General features: G+C 45.2%; 1 protein-coding gene across 1 annotated transcript in view; it reads right to left on the reverse strand.

Annotated features, from left to right (window-relative positions):
• Positions 1–5,149: 5,149 nt before the first annotated feature.
• LOC130485893 (2'-5'-oligoadenylate synthase 3-like) overlaps positions 5,150–23,835 on the reverse strand; it is a 29,827-nt gene continuing 11,141 nt past the window's right edge. The window contains exons 7-19 of the mRNA XM_056859041.1: positions 23,459–23,761; positions 22,726–22,920; positions 20,266–20,477; positions 19,260–19,398; positions 18,153–18,190; positions 17,265–17,360; positions 15,957–16,083; positions 14,827–15,051; positions 13,188–13,476; positions 12,134–12,336; positions 8,901–9,118; positions 8,106–8,244; positions 5,150–5,191 (exon numbers count right to left, since the gene is read on the reverse strand). Coding sequence (XP_056715019.1) covers positions 5,150–5,191; positions 8,106–8,244; positions 8,901–9,118; positions 12,134–12,336; positions 13,188–13,476; positions 14,827–15,051; positions 15,957–16,083; positions 17,265–17,360; positions 18,153–18,190; positions 19,260–19,398; positions 20,266–20,477; positions 22,726–22,920; positions 23,459–23,761 — 2,226 coding nt within the window. The remainder of the gene's footprint in view (positions 5,192–8,105; positions 8,245–8,900; positions 9,119–12,133; positions 12,337–13,187; positions 13,477–14,826; positions 15,052–15,956; positions 16,084–17,264; positions 17,361–18,152; positions 18,191–19,259; positions 19,399–20,265; positions 20,478–22,725; positions 22,921–23,458; positions 23,762–23,835) is intronic.

Consider the following 23,835-nt stretch of genomic DNA (forward strand, 5'->3'; position numbering starts at 1 on the left):
TTTTAATATGCATTAAAATAATGTTAGGAGAATTGATTATACTTGCCTGCTTAATTACATTCTGTATAAGTTCAATAATATTAGTATTATATGTTATATTGTCTTGTTTATTAAAAAGAACCTTTCCTTTTGTTAATAAAAGTTGGAAAGATTCACACAGGTGTCAATTCATTTGCTGGTTACCTAAACAGAGAAACAAAGGACCTATGTCCTGAGAAAAATATTGTAATATCAAAAAGGTTGGATGAGGTGTTAAGCCTTTTCTAATTTGATAAAACGGGGAGGATTGTGATGCTGTGAATAGCGACGAAGAGCAAAGCCTTGAGCTATTTTCAGTTCATACCGTAGTTCTCTGAAGTTACAGGCCGAAATCCAGTCTGTTACACGGGGTTGCCGATTCCCAAAACTGTAGGACCCCCCTTCAAGTGCTTTCACAGCCCAGGTTTACTCAGGAGTAAGAGCAGTCATGTTTAACCGATTCCAATTAAAACTTTTTCAACTGACTGACCCTTTAAACCAATAAATGTGATACATGTAAATAAATAAACCTGTGTATTAGTCAAATATCCACAGAGGAGTCTGTGTGAGATATGAACTCAGTGTTTCATTTAACTTAATAGAAGTAATTACAAAAATTAATTTTGAAAAATAGTACGTTTCTTTTTTGGATTCCTTAGTACAGGAACTCACCACAACCAAAATAGCCCCCAACAGTAAATAATAAACCATGGATGTATTGTAATTTTTAGTCCAATCTTATTGCAACGTTTAGTATATATCTTGCACTGTTTCTATAGCATCCTTTCTTGGTGAGAATGTCAGATGACGCATAAGTTAGCTAGCTGACAAATGAAAATTTGCCTCACCACTTAAAACTGGCCTTCACTGATAAATCAGCAAAGGTGCTGATTTTGAAACCAGCTTGCCCCTGTTAAAATATTCCTGGGTTTCCTGGAAGTATTTCAGGTACCTGCCAAATTCTTGTAGATGTTGCCCCACAGGCCTAACCAGCATGAGATCCATTTCTCCAGCTCTCTCAGTTCTACCCCACCCACTATCCTGGTACGCTATGCTCCTTTTGCTATGCAATTTTTCAGATTCTTCTCAAAACTCCTTCCGCAAATTTACCTAGCGTTTCCAACTTCCATGTGGTGGCTGGAGATCTTCTGCTATTACTTCAGATCTCCAGGTGACAGAGATCAGTTCCCCTGGAAAAAATGGCTGCTTTGAAAAGTGGACTCTATGGCAGTATACTCCATTGAAGTCCCTTCCTTACCCAATCTCCACTCTTCTCAGGCTCCGTCAAAATCTCCAGGTGTTTCCCAACCCGGAGCTGGCAACCCTATTTAAACCAATTGATCTGGCTGGGCCTACCTTTAACCAACAGAAAAATACAAGTCTTGCAGGAAGGTCTTAGTTGAGCCAGTTGACATACTCATTACCAGTGGGGATTTAGTTTTGGCTTCTCTCTCTCTTTTCAAAACACACACAAGCTCTCTCACACACTGGAGCTGCAAAATGTTGTGTTCATTGCAGGGATGGGGATTGAAGTTGATCTAAGCATCCCCCCACTTTTGTATGGGTACAAAGATTATCAGACAGTTCCCACAAAAACCTTTCCCCACCTCCTGCAATGGCAGATTTGGAGCCCTGCCATGTTTTTGTAAGTCTTACTTTACCACACATAAAAGTTGAAACCATATGTAGTATTGTATGACAAACACGTAATTTGTCAGTGTGTGCATGCAAATTGCCCAACTCACGATGTTTCATTGTATATATGAAGGTGAACTGGCAGTGCTCCCTCGTTGGTTGTGAGTGGCAACCTTTGGCTCCACCCGCCACAGCCTTCCCCGTGTTAATCTGAATGTATGCTCACGTTTGTGGGGTTTGGTAACAGAAAAGCCCAAAGGATGGGTGGAGACCATCCTAACCTCCCTCAGTCCTGAGACTGTAGCACTCTTGAGGGCTGTTACAGGGAGACATAGCCCAGCAAGTATGTTGGGCTCAGGCTGTTTAGAGGGTTAAAGGTTAAAACCAGCATTTGGCAGCCACTGTAGATGTTTCAGGTTCTCAGCACTATGGAAGAATTCACTAGCTTCCTTCAGCAACTGAGCAGTCGCATTTTTTATTAATTGAAGTTTCTGAGCTGTCTTCAAGGGCAGTCCTTCACCATACACCACATTACAGTCCTCTAGCCACAAGGGTACAACAGTCTGGACAGTATCTCTATCTGATTATCTGGGTTGACAAAGAATAGCAGCAAGATCTCATATTGTACAATACTCTTTTCTGAATTTTTTCATTACTTTTTAACAAGCTAAACAAATATGCAATGCTCAACAATATAAAAACATATACAAATATTTGTGAAGATCAGAGCCAGCTTTGTATTATCTTTTAAGATGATGTAGGGAAACAACCAAGGCACCATATTAAAGCAGAACTGTGGGGAAATACTATTTTCCCAATCTCTGTGCCCCACATACACACACACACAAGATAAACAAAGAGCAAAGAAAGAAGGGAACCTGAAGTAGATGAAAGAGTCTTTGAAAACCTCCATCTCTTTGGACATCAAGTGCTCAGGTTTTACTGGGCAGGGAGTGTTTATAAATATTCCTACAATTCAGAAATATATATAATTGCCAGCACATGCAGGCAAGGGACAGATGGGCCTGTGTGGCAATGGAAATAAGAGAATAAGCAACATGGGAAGAGGCAGAAGGCTCAATGGTTGTACTGTGTGTGGCTGTGGCAGGCAGATGTGTACTGTTTGCACATGTGAACAGTAAATGGACAAGTTGGCAGAAAATAATGGATCAAGAAATCTTCTCCATAGCATCAGCCTCATGGTGCATGTCCCCTCAACCTTAACTGCCCTCCCCCCATCTTCAGGAAACTAGCAGCTGCTCAGGGATCAAGAAAGCCATGTTCTTTCTTCTGTTGTCTTTTTTTTCCCTTCAACTAATTTCAACATTTCATAGCTTCTGGAAGGCAATGTGCATACTGAATCATCATTATGCAGTTCAGGGAGAGAGGGTCTTTTGGGGGAGGTTTTTTTTTGCAAATATTTATTTGCAAAGCTAGAGTGTCCTCTGAGCATGCAGAAATCCCAACCTTTTCACTGCCTTATTGGTAAACAGAGAAATAACGTTAGGAGCACTATGACTACTGTACAATTGTGAGGAAAAAAGAAGAGACAACAGATTGGGGAGGGTAATAAAGTATTGCAGACAGACAACATGTACACATACACTTATACAAGTATCCACAGCTTTCAAAACATTAGGGCTAGCAAGATGGAAACTGAAGTGGAAAAATCTGAGATGAGACAGAAGCTCTTAAAATATGGCGCACAGGCCACACTGAAGCCAGATTGGTATCATGGAAGTAGCTCCAGGAGTAGAGACAGATGAGCTTCTCCAAGGAGGAAGCAGAAACTGCTGAAGCGGGTCTGTGCCTTTCAAGTGTCTAGGCTCTTAGAATGGACCACTTCCTGAGAAGTGATATGTTATCTTATTCAGCCAGTCACCTACTAAGCAGGACTCAACGACTTTACCTACTTTAAAAAAGCAGTAAATATGTGTAAATGTAAGTTACAAAGTCTTCACATTCAGTTACAATGTATTCCGTAACAATGTATTCCGTAACGTATTCAGTAAAAGCAAACAAGTTCTACATACTATTCAGTTTTAAAATCCAACTCTTAAAATATAACAGTCAAATAAGTCTGATTTAGTTCAAAGTATCTAATTCACAATATCTAGAATAATATATTTGAAGCCAGACATACCAACAGCCTTCTTCTGAGACCCTCTGAGAGAGGTCTGAAAATCTAGCCTTTCTGTGCCTGTATTTATACTGTTTCAAACCCCTCAATAATACTCAGCTCAAACCCAACCCCTTTCTGACTATATATTACTCTTCCTACACCCTTGACACTGAGAGACACTGTCCTTCAGTGTTACTACTCTGAAGATGCCTGCCACAGTTGCTGGCGAAACGTCAGGAAAGAAAATTCCAAGACCACGGTTACACAGCCCGGATAACCTACAAGAACCAATGAACTCTGACCGTGAAAGCCTTCGACAATATTTCAATAGCATCATGTTTACATGTTTAAATCATAAAATACAATTATTGCTTATATTGCAGTATGTCATCATTATCCAACATTGAATAGCCTTGTAGTGTAGAGAGTGAAGAGTATTTCTGCTCTTGATGACATTGGTAAGACATGCAATGTAGCAGAACATTCTGTTCTGTAGCTAAAAAGATATGAAAGGGCTGCAAGGGCTCGGTTTTTCTCCATTGAAATGGCTGGGGAAGGTCAGGAAAAAAACAGGAAAAGCGTAGCAAAGTAAGTCAGTTCTGACACTGAAATATTTGCCAGTATTTTTCAGAAACATAAGCCTCTGTTTTAATATTTCCAGACTTTCTTTCCTTCTTAAAAAGTAATTAAAACCTCTGCTGTATTGTTTGCAGTTTAGTTTATAGTTTGTATGTGTAGTTTTAGTTTTATAGTAAATATTTCTGCATATGTACAACACAATATCATAGTTCATGTGCTGTAAGATGTCAAAGACTGTGACACTGCTAATATCATTCAAAATCTGATGTGAGAGTCAGCATGCCATAATAGTTAAGAGTGTCAGACTTGGATCTGCCAAACTCTGGTTCAAATCCCCACTTTTAAAGGGCTCAGCAAGAGGGTGAAGAGTTGGCAGAGAGTTAAAAATGCTAAATCATTTTAACTTTCACCCTGAGAGGTGATTAGCAATCGGTTGTGGCTGGGATGCTCTGGAATCCCTTTCTTGTTGGTATGCCCGGGGTGACTAATGCAGAACAACAAGTTTGGGGAAACCACTCTGAACCCGGTGCTGAGGCTGTGTCTCCACTGTGGATTTCCATAGATCAATGCTGGAGGAGGATTAGAATCAAGACACAAAATATCTGGCTGATTCATTCTTAAGAGAATAAAACAGCACACTGTGGTGTTTCCACAGGCCACAGTCAACCAAGCAGTGATGAGAAACCCAGTACCCATGACATAGTTTTTCTGATTTCTTCAAAACGACAGTACAGAATGCCCCATTCCAAGTATATCCATACAGCATCCAATTAGATGAGACTGCAAGGAGTGTCCTCACAGTATGGTGCAGTAGGACTGCTCTTCCTCCTTCATGACCTACCAATGAAATAAGAACACACAAAGCTGATGGATTCATGACTTACTGACAAAGTCGGTAAGAGTATTGCCTCTGGTGGAGTCCTAGAATTATGTAGAGATCCCCCCATCACTACCCCCATCTGCCGTTTGGAAGCTATCAAGCTATCCAGTTACCTCAGTTGCCGGCCTTTAGTCTACCAGAAAAGGGGGGGAGAATCCATTAAATAGGATTATTCTACAGATTAAAAAGAGGATCCAAAGCACTGTGTCCTTTTTGTGGGTTTTTTAAATTATAAAAGCATATATATCTATACAAATAAGTGGCAGGTTTTAAGGAGTTTGCATGGGCAAAAGTACAGCCGACTCTCTGACATCATTTTAGGCTCTTTGTCTCTCTAGTTGATTCTACCTCCTCTTGTAAGCTAAAAGTTCATGATAAATTTCCATGAAGCTTCACAGAACATGCTAGGAGGATGTTGAGACTCCATGGGCATAAATAATTTCACTAGGCAAGATTAGCTCCTTCAGACAGGACAGTATGACTCCCAAAAACTCCACAATATGTATTTTCAGAAATGCTGAGTAAGGCTGCCTTGTACAATGGAAGCTTTTAAGTCCTCAATAATCAGGACATCATGGATGTTGTAAGACCTCATACTATGGCCAACCATGACAGCACCTCTGTCTGGACCCTGTGATTCTAGAACCATCCTGCACCCTCCCCTCCAATCTGGCAAGTGATCCTCCTGACCACACAGAGAAACTGGATCTTTGGAAGGTTCTGGAATTCTGCATTAGACCTCACTGAAGATACTGACAGCTTCCACACTTGAAATACACTATGTAAGCAAAATGTATGCTTCCAGTGGGAGCTAAGTTTTGCCCTGGGTCTCCTTCATCTGCTATTTTCATCTATGAAAACCAAGAGCAAATTTGAGAGGGGCAGGGGGAGACTTACTGGTCTTTCTGCAGTTGGTGCTCCACCTATAAGTTTATATGTGATTGGACTATATCTCCCACTTCCAGCCTGGCAGGTGCTGTAGGATGCTTCTTCCTCCCATGACGCCTGCAGCTGAAACAAAGACAGGAGATTTGTGACTTATGGACACCCTACTCCATAATGTCTCTTCCCTAGACTTTAAGGACTACGTCATGCCCCAAATCTGGAAAGTAATCTTCCTAAGGGCACTGATGGAACTGACCCATTATAAGAATTTGGCATTAAACATTGCTGAAACTATGGCCATACTTGTCATATGTAAAGCAAGCAAAGTAATTCTGCATATGAATTCTTCAGGAGGGAACTTTGTTTTGGTTGCTTCTGGAATATAACATGCTACCTGTTTTACTAGGGTGGGTTGGGAGAATGGATGAATCTTTGAAGGGGAGGAATTTATTTTTGTTTAAAACATTTATACCTTGCACTTTCCATGAAACATACGTGAAGTGGGCACTGCCAGGTTCTTAGACGATATCCTGACCCTACTCAGCCCCCTGCTCGCCCTCCCCCTTGGCACCAGAGCTTTATCCAAGAAAGTTGAACAACTATCTAAGGACAAGAGTACTGGTGAGAGTGCAGGAGTGTGTTCACAGTTCCTCTCCTCAGCTTGCAAAACCTCACTCACGAAAAATGGAAGGTGGGTTAACCTGCAACCTCTCTATTTGGTGGTGGAAAGTGCGGTCAAGTTACTGTTGACTTATGGTGACCCTGTAGGGTTTTCAAGGCAAGAGACATTCAGGGGTGGTTTGCCATTGCCTGCCTCCCCGTCATGACTCCGTTATTCCTTGGAGGTCTCCCATCCAACTACTAACCAGAGCCAACCCTGATTAGTTTCCAAGATCTGATGAGAATGGGATATCCTGGGATATCCAGGTCAGGGCAACCTCTCTATCCACCTAGTGCATTTTTATCCCACCCTTCCCCCAAGCTCTTTTCCCACACTAGTGGAAATATTCAAACTGGGAGCATACCATGGTCTGGTATTCCACAATTCAGAAGTGGAGGGGTATTCCCAAGTAGTACTTAAAGCACTTTAAAATGTACATGGGATTTCAGCCTATGCATGACCTTTTCTATATTGGTTATTGGCCCCAGGTTCTATGCTGTTAGGAAGTAGGCTTTTTCCTATTTCCCCACAGTAGTGTGGTACATTCATGTACCTCGAAGGATCTCTCCAGCTTTTCTCTAATCTTTCCCGAAATTGTGAAATTTTGGGAAAGAGCACAGCTTGAATGGCTGCCTTATGGTGGGAAATGTCCAAATTTTCCCAGACCCACCCAAATGGCAGCCATTTTCTGCTCCCAATCCCCATGGCAGCCATTCCCCCCACCCCACTCCTATAAATGGCTTTTTCGAGGCGGCTTTTGAGTTGGTAACTGACAAACTGGTCATTTACCAGCAAAAATAATTCCTTGAAAGAACCTCCAAATGGCATGGAGGAAATAGACATGGCAAGGAGTGGGGCAAGGAAAAAACTGAGAAACCTGCCACATGGAAGCCCCAGTGCCCACGTGCTGCATTGGCAGCCACAGTAACAGTGTGTCTTCCAGAGGAAAGTGTCACCATATAGAACAGCCTAGTGGCAACTCAAGAAAGGGCCTTCTCAGTTGTGGCAACAGGATTATGGGATTCCTTCCCCATGGAGAGCCATCTGCCCCCCTCTGGCATTGTCTTCCGCCAGCAGGTGAAGACTTGTTTCATCTGGCATTCCCTCCCTGACCCTCCTTTCTGTGTATGTGGTCTGTTTAATTGATGTTTCTAATTGTTTTTATAGTACATTATTTAAAAGTTGTTTTAATGTTTTTGATTGATCCTCGCCTTGGGGATCCTGAGCTGGGTGGAAAGGCAGCATAAAAATGTTGTCGATAAACAAATAAATCTCCCTAACCCACACAGACATCAGAGTACCCATTCCATTCATTTCTGTCTCACCGGTACATCCCAATGATGAACTGAGTAGTTTGTGCAGCATTTCTGTTTCAAACAATATTCAGCTTCTTGTGCAAGTAGATCCCAGCGGCTCCCCTCTCCCACAATCCCAGTTGGGTCAGCTGGGTCCAGGATGACAGGTCTGAAATCCATCAACAGAAACAGCCAGTGAGGTATGGTGGTTAAAGTGCTGAACATGAGCCTGAGAGATTGCTAACACAATACAGCTTGGTGATGGTTTTCTAGTAAAAAGTAAAACCTCTCTTCAAATGAAAGTGTGACAGTGACATGCTTCTCTGAGGGCAGGCTAGTAGCGCCCCTGTTTATATTGTTCAGTTTATGGTTGGAGATGAACTGTTGAAACATTAACCCCGTGTGGGTATGTGAAACAGCTGCACCGAGCTAGCTGCGCTGTTTGGGTTTTATCCAAGCTGTCTCAGCGCTGCAGCCTAGGTGAGACTGATGCAGTGATCCTTGATCATGCATGTATATGTAAAGTGCCATCAAGTTACAGCTGACTTATGACCACCCAGTAGGGGTTTCAAGGCAAGAGACTAACAGAGGTGGTTTGTCATTGTCTTCCTCTGCATAGTGCCTCTGGTATTCTTTGGTGGTCTCCCATCCAAGTACTAGACAGGACTGACCCTGCTGAACTTCTGAGATCAAATGAAATTAGGATAGCCTGGGCCATCCTGGTCAGGGCATCCTTGACCACAGAAGATACAGGTACACTAGGGTATCCTTATATTCACCTGCAAAGTGCCAGAGAGCATGAAACAGGAGTCATGGGAAACTGACCTGGGCTTCCGGAGCTGGCCTATCAGATATCGTCCAAGGGTCTCGTTCTTAAAGTCATAGTATTTTGTCCAAAATATGCAGAGCTCCTTGTACTGCTGGAGGAGCCAAAGTACTGTCCGAAATCCTTCTACCATGTCAAAATCTGTCTTTCCACTTCCTTTCTCCCAGGCATAGACAGCCAGCAGCTCCAGCACATATTTTGGGGGGAGTGATTTGTACTTATATACATACACGTACTAGGAAAGGCAAGATAGAAAGAGTTGGAGTGTCAGAACTTGAAAGGTTTTATTCATTTCTGTTATGTAGTCAGGAGAATGCATCAGCAGTTTCATAGAGAAAGAAGAAGGGGGGTGAAGGGGATGCCTTTGCTGTTACACACAGGAAGTGATCCTTCTCATCTCGTTTTGTTGCTGCTGGGGGAGGGGGGATGTGTGGTGAAGTATATTTTAATGTTGAATACTACAGTTAACAACCTGGGAGCTTTGACTGAGAAACATGCTTTACAGTTGAAAAAAGTAGCTTAGCTATTGAAGAAGTTTAAATAGTTTTATCATTTGTTGAATGTTAGCTAATAAAGCAAGTACAACTTTTAAGTCAAGCCTTCCAGAATTTTCATTTAGGAAGGTGATCCTTCGATAAAGGTAAGTAGTGAGGGAGGGGATCAGCCAGTGGAAACAGTACTGTAATAATGGTGATTTCAATTACTGATGATTCAGTATTGCATTTTTATCTTGGCCTTCCTCCTAGGAGATTGGGGCTGTGTACAGTGTCCTCCCATCCCTCACATCATCCCTGTAAGGTAGGTTATGCTGACTAAACTGACCATAGTGAATACTACTACGCAAGTTTAGTACTCTACCCATTGCACCACACCACCTCCCACACATTGACTTAGTTCACGCACATGGGGAGGAGGGGTGAGAATGAGACAAGTTTCCCAAATATAGTAATTTATTGTGCCTTGTAACAGCTGATCATGGAATCAGCCAAATGTATAGAGGTCGTCCTGAGAAGTGCCCCAGAATGGATGCAAGAAGTGTTATTGCACCAGCAAGGTACACTGGTTACAGTGTGATTAATCGATATTTCAATTTATACACACACACACACACACATGTACACTCAGAAATTCCAAAACACATTTCATTTTAAAAAGGACACTTGGCAAAAACCATGAGATTATTTAAAAGGAATCCAAAATAGGTGGTAAAATATTTGTGACGCCAAGTTACAGCTGATTTATGGCGACCCCACAGGGTTTTCATGGCAAGAGACTTTGGGAGGTGGATGAGTGGGGAATCAAACCTGGTTCACCAGATTAGCATCTACCACTCTTAACCACTACAACACACACATTTACTTGGGAATAAGTTCCAGTGAACACAGTGGGACTTATTTCTGAATAGACATGCATGGGCTTGTGTAGCAAGTCAAATAGAGGAAACAAGGGATTAAGTACTAGTGCTTAGTGGACAAGTCACCAGTCCCAGATGGCATATAGTACACAGCCTAAGGAAAATATGAAACTATTTAAAATCAGCCCCTCACCGGAAGACTGTGAAGTAGCCCATGGAATGCTAGTATATAAAGAAAGATTTGGGAGGACTAGATAAATAATAGGCTACTCATCCTAATACCTGATCCAAGTAGACTGCAGGGAAGAATGATTAAGTGTATAGAAGAACAAAGTCTATTGTGTAAGAATCAGCATGGTTTCTGCAAAAAGAAGTCCTGACTCAGCATCCTTTAGGAGGTCTTTGGGAATGTCAACAAACACGTTGGGAGAGACAACCAATTAGACATTATATACTCAGACATCCAAAAATATTTTGGATAAAATCCCTCACCAAACAATAAACTTAGCTGTCATGGGTTGAGGGCAGGTCCATGCATGGATTAGTAGCTGATTGACAACAGGAACAGTAGTAAACAAGACAGCTTTGCTTGGAAGAAAGTGTGTTGGGACTAGTGCTAACTAAATTGGTATGCTATAGTGGTTTGAGTGTCAGACTAGATCTGGGAGAACCAGGTTCCAACCCCCACTCTGCCATGGAAGCCTGCTGGGTGACCCTGGGCCAGACTTTCAGTTTGAGTGGGAGTGACATTGCTGAGACCTGAAAATATCAACACAGACTGACAACAATATATAAGCAAAATCCTTAGTGGTGTAGCTCAGCATGTGTTGAAAATAAAATGAAGGGAGGACAATGTAGCCTGCCCTAATCTCCTATAAGGAAAGGTGGGAGGAAATGTACTGAATAAATGTACCAGCACAATCCTTGGCTCATGACTGAGCTGTGAGTCACCCAAAGAACTAGATGGACTCTGAATTCAGATAGATAAATGGGATTCCTTCTTCACGAATGAAACTAGGTCTTCCAATTCACTACCACAAGAGGACCACCAGATAAGGAGGCTATAAAAGTTGGTTTGGATACATTCATGAAGCAGAAGTCCATCAGCTGTCTAATGGATTGAGAGGCGACCCCCTTGCAATCCTGGCAGAATGTTCTTTGGAGCTGGCTCGGTCTGGATGAGTCCGGGACCACTGCTGGTCCTGGACATGGATATTAAGAATCAGTGTATCTGTGACTTCCAGTTGTGAGGGTAAAGTGACGTCAAATCACAGCTGTCTTTTAGCAACCCAGTACGGTTTTCAAGGCAAGAGACTAACAAAGATGGTTTGCCATTGCCTTCCTCTGCATAGCAACCCTGATATTCCTTGGTGGTCTCCCATCCAAGTACTAGCCAGGGCTCACCCTGCTTAGCTTCTGAGATCTGACGAGATCAGGCTAGCCTGGGCCATCCACGTCAGGGCGACTGCTAGTTGCAAGGGGGAAACAGTGGGAGAGGGCTAGCACCTTAGAATCAAAGAATCATAGAGTAGGAAGGGATCCACCAGGGCCATCAAGTCCAACCCCCTGCACAATGCAGGAAACTTACAACTACCTCCCCCCTCCACACCCCTAGTGACCAGAAGATGGCCAAGATGCCCTTCATGTGGGTTTCCTAGATGCATCTGGCTGGTTAATGTAGGAAACAGGACACTGGACTAGATGGACTTTTTTTGAGCTAGCCATGTTCTTATCTTAGTGGGGGTGACATGGCTGAGACCCAAGCTGCAGCACAGGATAACACCAATTATGAGAAAAATTCTAGCAGTGCACTTCCAACTCTCTGAGACCTCTTGGCACTTGGAAATAGTACCCCATGCTCAGCACCAAAGCCCAGGCACTCTTGTCAAGCTGCTGTACCTTTTTGTACCAATGTTTCAGCAGGCGGATGAGGCTCTTCAGTTTAGGTGGCCGGTCAACTATGAATTCCTTCTGTAACTCAGTGAAGCAGGTGGAGAACTCACCCCCTTGGCAGCCACTGGTGATCAGGTCAATGTACACTTGGGGTGGGGGTGGGGGAGGCTTAGGACTTATTCTTTGACCTATCACCAAAAACAAGAATGGACCAAGAAGGCACAGGATGAAGCCACTAAGAATCATCCCTTATTCCTACAGTTCTGTTTCACTATAGAACATTTTTCATCTGGCCCCAAACAAGGTTAGATTGACACAGAGGCCCTGAGCTATATGAAATGTCAGAGACCCCATAAAAGTACCAACAGTGACAATGTATTGGTTCTTGTAGGTTATCCGGGCTGTGTGACCGTGGTCTTGGTATTTTCTTTCCTGACGTTTCGCCAGCAGCTGTGGCAGACATCTTCAGAGGAGTAACAGTGAAGGACAGTGTCTCTTCACTGTCCTTCAGTGTTACTCCTCTGAAGATGCCTGCCACAGTGTTACTCCTCTGAAGATGCCTGCCACAGCTGCTGGTGAAACGTCAGGAAAGAAAATACCAAGACCACGGTCACACAGCCCGGCTAACCTACAAGAACCAATGAACTCTGACCATGAAAGCCTTCGACAATATAATGACAATGTAATATTTGAATTTTTTGTACACAGAAGCCCCTCCTAATCTGAGGCCCTACTCTGTGGTTTATATCACAGCTGTGCCCTCAAGCCAAAGCTGATCAAAAATTCTGATAAAGGAGATAGTTAATGACGTTCTTATCCTGCAAGGCTTTCAGTGAGTTATTGTTAGGGCTGTTCAACTGTTGCAGCTGATACCATAGCACTCTGGTGTGAAAAGAAGACAGAGGGATAGAGGAGAGAAATCAAGGAAGGTAGTGCCATTAGCACCACCAATCCTGTTGGGAGAGTTTGACCCCAGAAGCTGCACCACCCCCAGTTCCGGTAGGGAAGAAGACTCCATCCCTCATGCAAACATACGCACCAAGAGCATCAAAGGCTGGCAGCACATCAAACTCAATCGAATCCCTGAAGTAATCAGAGTGAAGCGTGAAGCTGAGCACACGGGGGTTTGGCCCCCTGGACTGCTCAAACATGACATCTATATTATTTTCATCTTTGTTCTTGAATTCTATGAGTCTCTTCTCAATCTCCTGGATCATCTCCTCCCGGCGGAACTCCTGGTCTTTGTATCGCTTGAAGACGCTGAGAAACACCACAAGATTGGCATCCGAGCCCCCCTTTAGAGCCGTGCCTTTCCCTAACGAACCTCCCTGTAAAGGAGAGTTGTATACCATGAGGCTACATAACATGACCAGGAAAGAGGAGCCAGGAAGGTTTGGATCGCAAAGGAAAGGGTCACCAGGGAGACCAACAATGTTCTCGTGCGCACCCCTCTGTAAGTGACTGGCTGTCATCCCCTTCCACTGGGAACAGTGATGAGCTGTGGTTTGGGATTTTGTGGTGATGGGGCCACTCAAGGAACTGGGTGTGTTTGTATAAAGAGTCCCTGTGCACAAAGGGCTGAAATGCACTGCACTTCCTTCTTCTAACACACAAGCACAGAGATGCTTGCAATATGCATCCCTTTCATGGACATGCACACACACAAAGGGCATTTTGAGTAATCATTACATATTTTTAAGGTCCCTATGGGACTCAAGGTATTTGTGATGCAATCCGGTGGGGGGGGGGTCTTTCCTTATGCCGCCAATATTTATTTATTTATTTACATTATATCCCACCTTTCTCACCAATGAGGACCCAAAAGTGGCTCATGTCGTTCTCCTCTCCTCCCTTTTTTATCCTCACAACAACCCTGTGCGGTAGGTTAGGCTGAGAGTGTGTGACTGGCCCAAGGTCACCCAACAAGGCAGAATGGGGATTTGAACCTGGGTTTCCCAGATCATAGTCCAACACTTTAACCACCCTTAGGCACTCAATGTCCCACAGAATCCGAACAGTTCGGGAATTTTACAGGGTTTAGTTCAATTTCTTTTCTTCACTAGGCTGTCAAAAAGACTGGCCTTGGAGCAGCCTGATTCCTTTCAATGAGAAGACCAGCAGTCCTGCAAGGAGGGACTCCCGAGCACCCCATTACCAGCAGATGGGGAGGGAGGCTGGATGAACGGGGCTGGGAAAAACGTGAAATTGAGAACTGGGGTCTGGGTGCAAAGCCACCGCCCAGGGCTGTTGGGTTAGAGAGGTTGAAGCATCGCCAGAGGAGCTGCCAAGTAGTGTTCTTTCTAGGACACCTTGGGGATCCTTCAGAAAATCAAACTGCATATCGCACTGTTCCCAGGGTTTAGTGGAAAGCGTGATAAAAGTGCAACAGGCCCTGGAAGCTTCCCCCCCCCCCGACAATTCCTTTAAGTCTCCACCTCTCCCTGTTCCTCCAAAATTTATGCAGCTCTCAAGCATCATTAGGGCTAACCATTGTTTTCTCCGGTATGGCTGCCAAGAACCAGAGGCCATGGACACAGATTTCCCTCTCCCATCCCACCACATCCAAACCCATGTCAACAAATTGTATGACTCGGTCAGTTCCATGTGCACATGCCCCCCACCAGGGGTGACCCGGGTCCTGAGCAACCCGCCCCCAAATCCAAGACTCCAGCACCGACCTTGACCACCTTCAGGACCTGGGGCTGGGCAGCATCTTTGAAGCTGTTCTTCAGGAAATCACAGATGATGTGGATGGCCCAGCGCACTTGTCTCAAGAACTTCTCATTGGGCTGGAGGTGGTCAGCGATGAACTTATCCAGCCTCCTGGAGAGTGTCTCATAGAGTTCCATGGGGGCAGAGACGCCAGCAGCGGAGAACATCGCCGACGTCACCTGAGCCTGAACCTGCAGGGAAAGAGGCGAGAGAGCCGTGGACTCTGGCCCGTCCCTGACTTTTGTTTCCCGCACCTCAGAGCAGTTTCATTTTGGGGCAGAAATGCAACTTGCCCCCTGTTCTGCAAAGACACGCCTCTCAATTGTGGTTGTTGTTGCAGCTGCCACCAGGCAGATGCAACTTCAGGAGGGTTCCTTTCAGCAGAGAAGGAACCCACAGCCGCTTTTCTTAAAATAAAAAAAAACCCTTTATTTTTCTTTTTGTTTCCTCTGCCCAAGGAGACTCCAGACCCCATCAGTCCTTCAGGTTATGCAGATTTATTAAGGTACTGAATGAGGCACTAGGAATGAGGGTTTGTTCTGCGCCTTTCCCCATTGCTGCGCAAACAGCAGACACCTTTCCTACCCTTGACCTTTTTCTAGCCAAAGGGAACAGGAAACAGAAAATCAAAATGGTTAGAGAAAGACACAGAGGGAAAGGACGGGTACTACAATTGTACAGACAGGCATATTCCACAGTAAAACAGACAAACACAAAAAGTGGTTTCAGCAAAATTGCCTTCCTTAGTGTTCACCAGTCATAAATTGTACAATATATAATAAATGCACATAGACAATGCAGTGCCCTTGCTGACCCCTGACCAGGCTACACAACAGGAATCTACTACTGTGCTGGCCCCAAACCATTTAGAGGTTTAAAGGCCCAAATTAGGACTTGGATTTACAGCCAGAAACACACTGGCAGCCGGTACTAATCAGTGTGCTGAGATCCCAGCAGTAAGTGTGACGAGCCGCCCTGCCATGGCTCGACACTCGCCCTTGTGCCCCACCCCAGGAGCAATCCGGGAACCCCTAAATCCCTCCCAGGAGGTCCCCAGGTTCAGACAGACTCACTGGGCCAAGGGAGACGCCCTGACACAGTGATAAGCCAGCCGCGGGCAAATGACACGCCCCCGCAGCTGTCGCCGAGCAGCCGGGGATGCAGCCGGCCCGCCAATCAGCTGGGCAGATTGGAGGGCTGCCCCGCCCACGCTGAAACAACGCCTGACTCCCAGCAAGCAGGGGAGGAGCTGGAGCTTCGGGCCCCCCAGCAGGAGAGGCCAGGGAGGAGAGAGCTGGAGATCTGGCCTGAGGCTAAGGTCGCCTCTGCCAGCATAGAAAGAGCCTGGGGAGATTTGCATGGCTTGCAGACTCTTCTCTTTGTCTGAGGTCTGTGATGCTCAGCCTGCGAGGGCGGTGTGGGCAAGGTGGACCCAGCAGCGACAGGAGGTACTGAGGGCAGTTGTCACAGTAAGCCCCAGATAACATTCAGGAAGCCAAAGAGAAGTTTCACAGAACCTTTCAAGGGCAGCCCTACATACAGTGCATTACAGTAGTCTGTTCTGAGTGTAACTGTGGCAAAGTCAGATGCCTCCAGGAAGCGAAGCCACAGTTACACTCTGGCCTTATGCCTGGCTAGTAGGAGGCTGCGGGGGTGACCAGGAGCACTTCCTGTCAGTTTACTAACCAGGCATAAGGCCAGCGTTTCCCAAAAGGCAAGACTGGATCTTCAAGGGGATCCACTACCACCCCAAGATCCTTTTCTTGGTCTGTCACTGCCAGCATAGATCCCAGCAATGTATATGTGAAATTGGGATTTTTTGCCCCAATATGCATCATTTGCTCACATTGAATCTCATTTTGCCACTTTAATGCCCAATGTGGAAGCTTTTATTTTGTCCCTGTGTTTTCTTCTAGTGTTTGGGGTGACTTTTTCTTTTTAGGGAGGGCTGGGAAGATGGAATAGTAACAGATACGTAAAAGCAAGAGGACATGATGGAAGCAAACAGGTACTCCTCAGGCCAGTAGATACTACTGAAAACCTGCTGTACTGAACTGTACTGAAAATCTGCCCTCTGCTGGGATGGATCACCTTCTCAAAGCTCTGACGGGTACTTGAATAGAGCTATCAAAGAACCATCTATGTTTTTTAATTATATGTTTTTAAAGCTTTTTATGTATTTTGTTAATATTGTAAGCCACCCTGAGTTATGTAGGAAGAAAGGTGGCTAATAAATAATGAAAAAAATAAATTTACATTATTTTCATCATAGGCTCTGGCTCCCACCATGTGGCCCCCTTTGGGCTGATAGCAATAAATCCACTCACTGATTTCAGGCAGCAAACCCACAGAGCTATTTTCCTCGGTGAAAAACCAGAGTACTTAAGAGGCATGGGAGACTTACCGGTTGTTCTGGAACTCTCGTCTGATAAGCGTCTGGAAGAGGTCTACTAATTCCAAATTGGTAGCTGGGGTAAATCGCTTCTTCCCCCCATCGCACCTGCAGCAGATAAACAGATAGGGGGTTTGTAACTTGTGGAGGAACAGACTATTTTATAACACTGTCACAGACGTCCCTTTTGAGGAGGCTAGTCAGGCCAGGATCTAAGAAGCTACCAAGCTATCCAGTTACCTCAGTTGCCAGCCTTTAGTCCACTAGAAAAGGGGGGAGAATCCATTAAATAGGATTATTCTCCTACAGATTAAAAAGAGGATTCAAAGCATTGTGTCCTTTTTGTGGGTTTTTTAGTTATAAAAGCATATATATATATATCAAATAAGTGGCAGGTTTTAAGGAGCTAGCATGGAGAATAGGGCTGTGCATATCGATAAACCTGAGCCGAAAATAAACCGAAAAATTGCCATTCCGGCTTATTTTCGGCTCGGGTTTACCAGTAGCAAAAGGCAGGGAGAATCAGCCGAGCCAAATAGGCAATTCCTGGTAAAGCCAATTAGAGAATTAGAGAATTGGCTTTTCGGGAATCCGCTTTCCCCCTGGCTTTTGTTGCAAGGAGAGCTATCTCCTTGCTTCCTGCTGCAACCTACCTTGATTTTTTGCTAGGGAGGACAATCTATGTAGGGGAGGGAGGAGGGCCATGAATTCTCATTGGCCAGGTCAGGAAGAATAGTGTTCTTTGGCCAATCACAGAAGCTGGAGTTATTTTTAAACTTTTCTGTACTTGGCCAAAGAAAGACCAGGCCATTCCTGAGAGGTATGAGACAGTTTGGTGGCTTCCTGGTTCTCCCTCTGCATTCCTGGGTCTTGGTGCCTCACCCTGACCTGATTACTTACCTGCTGCATAGATTACATGGATTGCATTGGATTTCTGCCTGGAGGAGAAGACATCGAAAGGTTTGAGAATATAATCATTTTTCTTTTCAACTAGTTGCATTTGGGGGCTTATTTTCTAAATTTTGCTAGTGGGGGGAGTTTGAAGGACTGATTGAGGGGGGATCCTGCTTCTTTCTCCTGTTTGCTTGCTCTAACACAGTTGGATTGTGGGCCTTTACATTTTGCTACATTTTGCTAAAAGCAAGCAGGCCTTTGTCCTGCTGTTGCTTGGTGGGGGGGATTGCTGATTTGAGGGGCTGATTTGTTTCCCATTCCCAGTTCAACTGCTTGGATTCTGGCTGGGCCTTCAGTTCTGAATTCTGCTTGAAGGCAGCAGCAGGCCTTGGTTGATTGGTTGGTTGGTGGGGTTTTCCTAGTTTTTTGTGGGGAGAACCCCTTGGTTGTTGTTGGAATTGGTCTGTTTGTTTAGAGAAAGGTTTTTTTCTGGCAGTTTGGTGTCTAGTGTGCCACATCTGGGCTGGCAGCAGGGCCCCCAGACCTCCAGCTACCTGACATCATGTGGCTGGACGTGGGTTTTGTGGGGCGTGTGCTGGCAGAGCGTGCCTGGGGGCTGGTGTCTGGCTTCCACCCAGCACATAGTGTAGGTTTTGTAGGGGATGGCAAAAGGGCCCCCACTTTTGATATTGTTGTGGTGTGTTGTGTTTCACCATTAGATTTATCTATGTGGTTTCTTGTGCTGTTGGATTGGGTTGGTGTCTGCTGGTGTAGGTAGGGCTTGTGTGAGTTATTGGGGAGGGAGGCACTGGCCTGTGCTCATCTCTGCTTTTCCACTAGAACATAGACCTGTCCTCCCATAGCTTTCAATGGGCCATTTTTTGTTTTTTGCCTGGGCCCATGCAAAGCTATGGGAAAGTCTATGGGGATTTTTATGCGAAACTCCTGTGGGGGCATTTTTGCAGGTAGAGGTCCCAAATTTTCAGGGTAACTTGAAGTTTGGTGGGGAGACCCTCTGCTGGGTGGAAAGGCAGCATAAAAATGTTGTCAATAAACAAATCTCCCTAACCCACACAGACATCAGAGTAGCCATTCCATTCATTTCTGTCTCACCGGTACATCCCAATGATGAACTGAGTAGTTTGTGCAGCATTTCTGTTTCAAACAATATTCAGCTTCTTGTGCAAGTAGATCCCAGCGGCTCCCTTCACCCACAATCCCAGTTGGGTCAGCTGGGTCCAGGATGACAGGTCTGAAATCCACCAACAGAAACAGCCAGTGAGGTTATGGTGGTTAAAGTGCTGAACATGAGTCTGAGAGACTGCTAACACAATACAGCTTGGTGATGGTTTTCTAGTAAAAAGTAAACTTCTTTTCAAATGAATGCATGATAAGTGACTATAGAGCAAATGAATACAGAATCCACCAGGTTTTAGCAATGTGTAGCCTGGATGAGACTGATGCAGTGATCCTTGATCATGTGTGTGTATGTAAAGTGCCATCAAGTTGCAGCCAACTTATGGCCACCCAGTAGGGTTTTCAAGGCAAGAGACTAACAGAGGTGGATTACCATTGCCTTCCTCTACATAGTGCCTCTGGTATTCCTTGGTGGTCTCCCATCCAAGAACTAGCCAGACTGACCCTGCTTAGCTTCTGAGATCAGATGAGATCAGGATAGCCTGGGCCATCCTGGTCAGGGCATCCTTGATCACAGAAGAATATTACAGGTACATTAAAGGTAAAAGATAGGTAAAGGTCCCTTGTGCAAGCACCAGGTCATTCCTGACCATTGGGATTACATCACATCCCGACATTTCCTAGGCAGACTTTGTTTACAGGGTTGTTTGCCAGTGCCTTCCCCAGTCATCTTCCCTTTACCCCCAGCAAGCTGGGTACATATTTTACCAACCTCAGAAGGATGGAAGGCTGAGTCGACCTTGAGCCGGCTACCTGAAACCAACTCCCGTCGGGATCGAACTCAGGTCATGAGCAGAGCTTGGACTGCAGTACTGCTTCTTACCACTAGTGTACCACTCTGGGCTCACAGGTACACTAGGGTATCCTTATATTCAGTTGCAAGGTGCCAGAGAGCATGAAACAGGAGTCATGGGAAACTGACCTGGGCTTTCGGAGCTGGCTTATCAGATATCGTCCAAGGGTCTCGTTCTTAAAGTCATAGTATTTTGTCCAAAATATGCAGAGCTCCTTGTACTGCTGGAGGAGCCAAAGTACTGTCCGAAATCCTTCTGCCATGTCAAAACCTGTCTTTCCACTTCCTTTCTCCCAGGCATAGACAGCCAGCAGCTCCAGCGCATATTCTGGGGGGAGTGACTCCCCAGTTCGGAGCTGCGATTTGTACTCATGTACATACACGTACTAGGAAAGGCAGGATAGAAAAAGTTGGAGTGTCAGAGCTGGAGAGGTTTTATTAATTTCTGTCATGTAGTCAGAAGAATGCATTAGCAGTTCCAGAGAAAGAAGAAGGAGAATGAAGGAGATGCTTTTGTTGTTACACACAGGAAGTGATCCTTCTCATCTTGTTTTGTTGTAGCTGGGGAGGAGGGGGAAGTGTGTTGAAGTGTATTTTAATGTTGAATACTATTGTTAACTACCTGGGAGCCTTGACTGACAAACAGGATTTACAGTTGAAAAAAGTAACTCAGCTACTGAACAAGTTTTAAATAGTTTTATAATTTGTTGAATGCTAGCTAATAAAGCAAGTGTCACTTCTAAGTCAAGCCTTCCAAAGTTTTCATTTAAGAAGGCGATCCTTCGCTAGATGCAAGTATGGGGGGGATCAGCTAGAGGAAACAGTACTGTAATAATGGTGATTTCAATTACCGATGATTTAGTATTGTGTTTTTATCTTGCCCTTCCTCCTAGGACAGGTGTGGGGAACGTCAGATCTGGGGGCCGTTTAAGGCCCATGAAATCATTTGGTCTGGCCCTTTGTGGGTCCTGGCAGATCTCTAGCTCAGAAGGATCTAAGACTGGTGATCCGCCCCCTCCCGCAGACAGGAATAGCCTCTATTCGAGGCAGATGTGAGTTTGTTTTGCCGAGAAAAGGAACCTTTCCCCCTTGCAGAAGAGTCGTTAGCTATGGAGCTGCTAGGACCGCCCAAGAAACTGTGTTAACTCCTTCCCACCCGGGCCATGGAGAAACACAGTCCCTCTGTACTACAAGAGGGCTGGGGGCGGAAGTGGCGACCATGGAGGGGTTAAAGGCGGCAGGACCAGAATGCTCGGGGGTGAGTTCTTAGCCAGTGTGTCCTCATTTCATCCCTGCAGGCAGAGGTAGCAGGAGCCAGCTGTAGAATCTGGCCCCGACCATGCAGAGCAGGAGCAACTCCAGCATGTGGCTGGTCACCTATGCCCGACCGGTGTAACAGACCATCCTGTGTCACCAGGTCGGCGAGTGCACCACTGATTGGATGCCTGCCTGCTTGCCCGTGCAGGGGGTCATCTGGGGCAGCTGCCTGCTTGGGGCTTGGTCGGCTAATTATTAAGCTGATAATTTTGTATGGCCCGCGAATGATGTTATAAATATCCAAATGGCCCTTGGCAGAAAAAATGTTCCCCACCCCTGACCTAGGAGCTCGGAGCTGTGATTGACATTACTGAGACCTGAAAATGTCAACAGACTGACAACAATATATAAGCAAAATCCTTAGTGGTGTAGCTCAGCATGTGTTGAAAATATAATGAAGGGAGGACAATGTAGCCTGCCCTAATCTCCTATAAGGAAGGGTGGGGGGAAATGTACTGAATAAATGTACCAGCACAATCCTTGGCTCATGACTGAGCTATGAGCCACCCAAAGAACTAGATGGACTGTAAATTCAGATAAATGAACGGGATTCCTTCTTCACAAATGAAACTAGGTCATGAAATTCACTAACACAAGAGGACCACAAGATAAGGAGGCTATAAAAGTTGGTTTGGATACATTCATGAAGCAGAAGTCCATCAACTGTCTAATGGATTGAGAGGCGACCCCCTTGCAATCCTGGCAGAATGTTCTTTGGAGCTGGCTTGGTTTGGATGACTCCAGGACCGCTGCTGGTCTTTGAGCGGTAGTGTACTTCTGACTACCAGTTGTGAGGGTAAAGTGCCGTCAAGTCACAGCTGTCTTTTAGCAACCCAGTAGGGTTTTAAAGGCAAGAGACTAACAAAGATGGTTTGCTATTGCCTTCCTCTGCATAGCGACCCTGATATTCCTTGGTGGTCTCCCATCCAAGTACTAGCCAGGGCTCACCCTGCTTAGCTTCTGAGATCTGATGAGATCAGGCTAGCCTGGGCCATCCACGTCAGGGCGACTGCTAGTTGCAAGGGGACAAAAGTGGGAGAGGGCTAGCACGTGGGCTTCCTAGAAGCATCTGGCTGGTTAATATAGGAAACAGAACGATGGACTATATGGACCTTTGTTTCAAGCTAGCCATGATATCTTAGTGGGAGTGATGTGGCTGAGATCCAAAGCTGCAGTACAGCGTAAAACCAATCTAGGAGCAAATTTCTAGCAGTGCACTTCTAACTCTCTGAGACCTCTTGGCTCTTGGAAATAGGACCCCATGCTGAGCACCAAAGCCCAGGCACTGTTGTCAAGCTGCTGTACCTCCTTGTACCAGTGTTTCAGCAGGCGAATTAGGCTCTTCAGTTTAGGTGGCCGGTCAATGATGAATTCCTTCTGTAACTCAGTGAAGCAGGTGGAGAACTCACCCCCTTGGCAGCCACTGGTGATCAGGTCAATGTACACTTGGGGTGGGGGTGGGGGAGGCTTAGGACTTATTCTTTGACCTATCACCAAAAACAAGAATGGACCAAGAAGGCACAGGATGAAGCCGCTAAGAAATGTCCCTTATTCATACAGTTCTGTTTCACTATAGAACATTTTTCATCTGGCCCCGAATAAGGCTAGATTAAGAGATACGGAGGCCCTGAACTATAGGAAATGTAAGAGACCCCATAAAAGTACCAACAATGACAATATAATACTTGGAATTTTTTTTGTACACAGAAGCCCCACCTAATCTGAGGCCCTACACTTTATGTCACTTCACTTGTGCATGAATACAGCTGTGCCCCCAAGCCAAAGCTGATCGAAAATTCTGCAAGGCATTCAGTGAGTTATTGATAGGACTGCTCAAGTATTGCAGTTGATGCCGTAGCACTCTGGTGTGAAAAGAAGACAGAGGGATAGAGGAGAGAAATCAAGGAGGGTAGTGCCCTTAGCACCACCAATCCTGTTGTGGGAGTTTGACCCCAGAAGCTGCACCACCCCCATTTCCGGTAGGGAAGAAGACTCCATCCCTCACGCAAACATACACACCAAGTGCATCAAAGGATGGCAGCACATCAAACTCAATCGAATCCCTGAAGTAATCAGAGTGAAGCGTGAAGCTGAGCACACGGGGGTTGCTCCACTTGGACTGCTCAAATGTTACATCTATATTCTTTTCATCTTTGTTCTTGAATTCTTCGAGTCTCCTCTTAATCTCCTCGATCATCTCCTTCCGGTGTGACATCTGGTCCTTGTATCGCTTGAAGACGCTGAGAAACACCACAAGATCGGCATCCGAGCCCCCTTTCAGAGCTGTGCCTTTCCCTGATGAGCCTCCCTGCAAAGGAGAGTTGGATGCCATAAGACTACATATCATGACCAAGAGGAGCCAGGAAGGTTTGGATCGCAACG

This window comes from Euleptes europaea, chromosome 13, assembly GCF_029931775.1.
Source record: "Euleptes europaea isolate rEulEur1 chromosome 13, rEulEur1.hap1, whole genome shotgun sequence".
NCBI lineage: Eukaryota > Metazoa > Chordata > Lepidosauria > Squamata > Sphaerodactylidae > Euleptes > Euleptes europaea.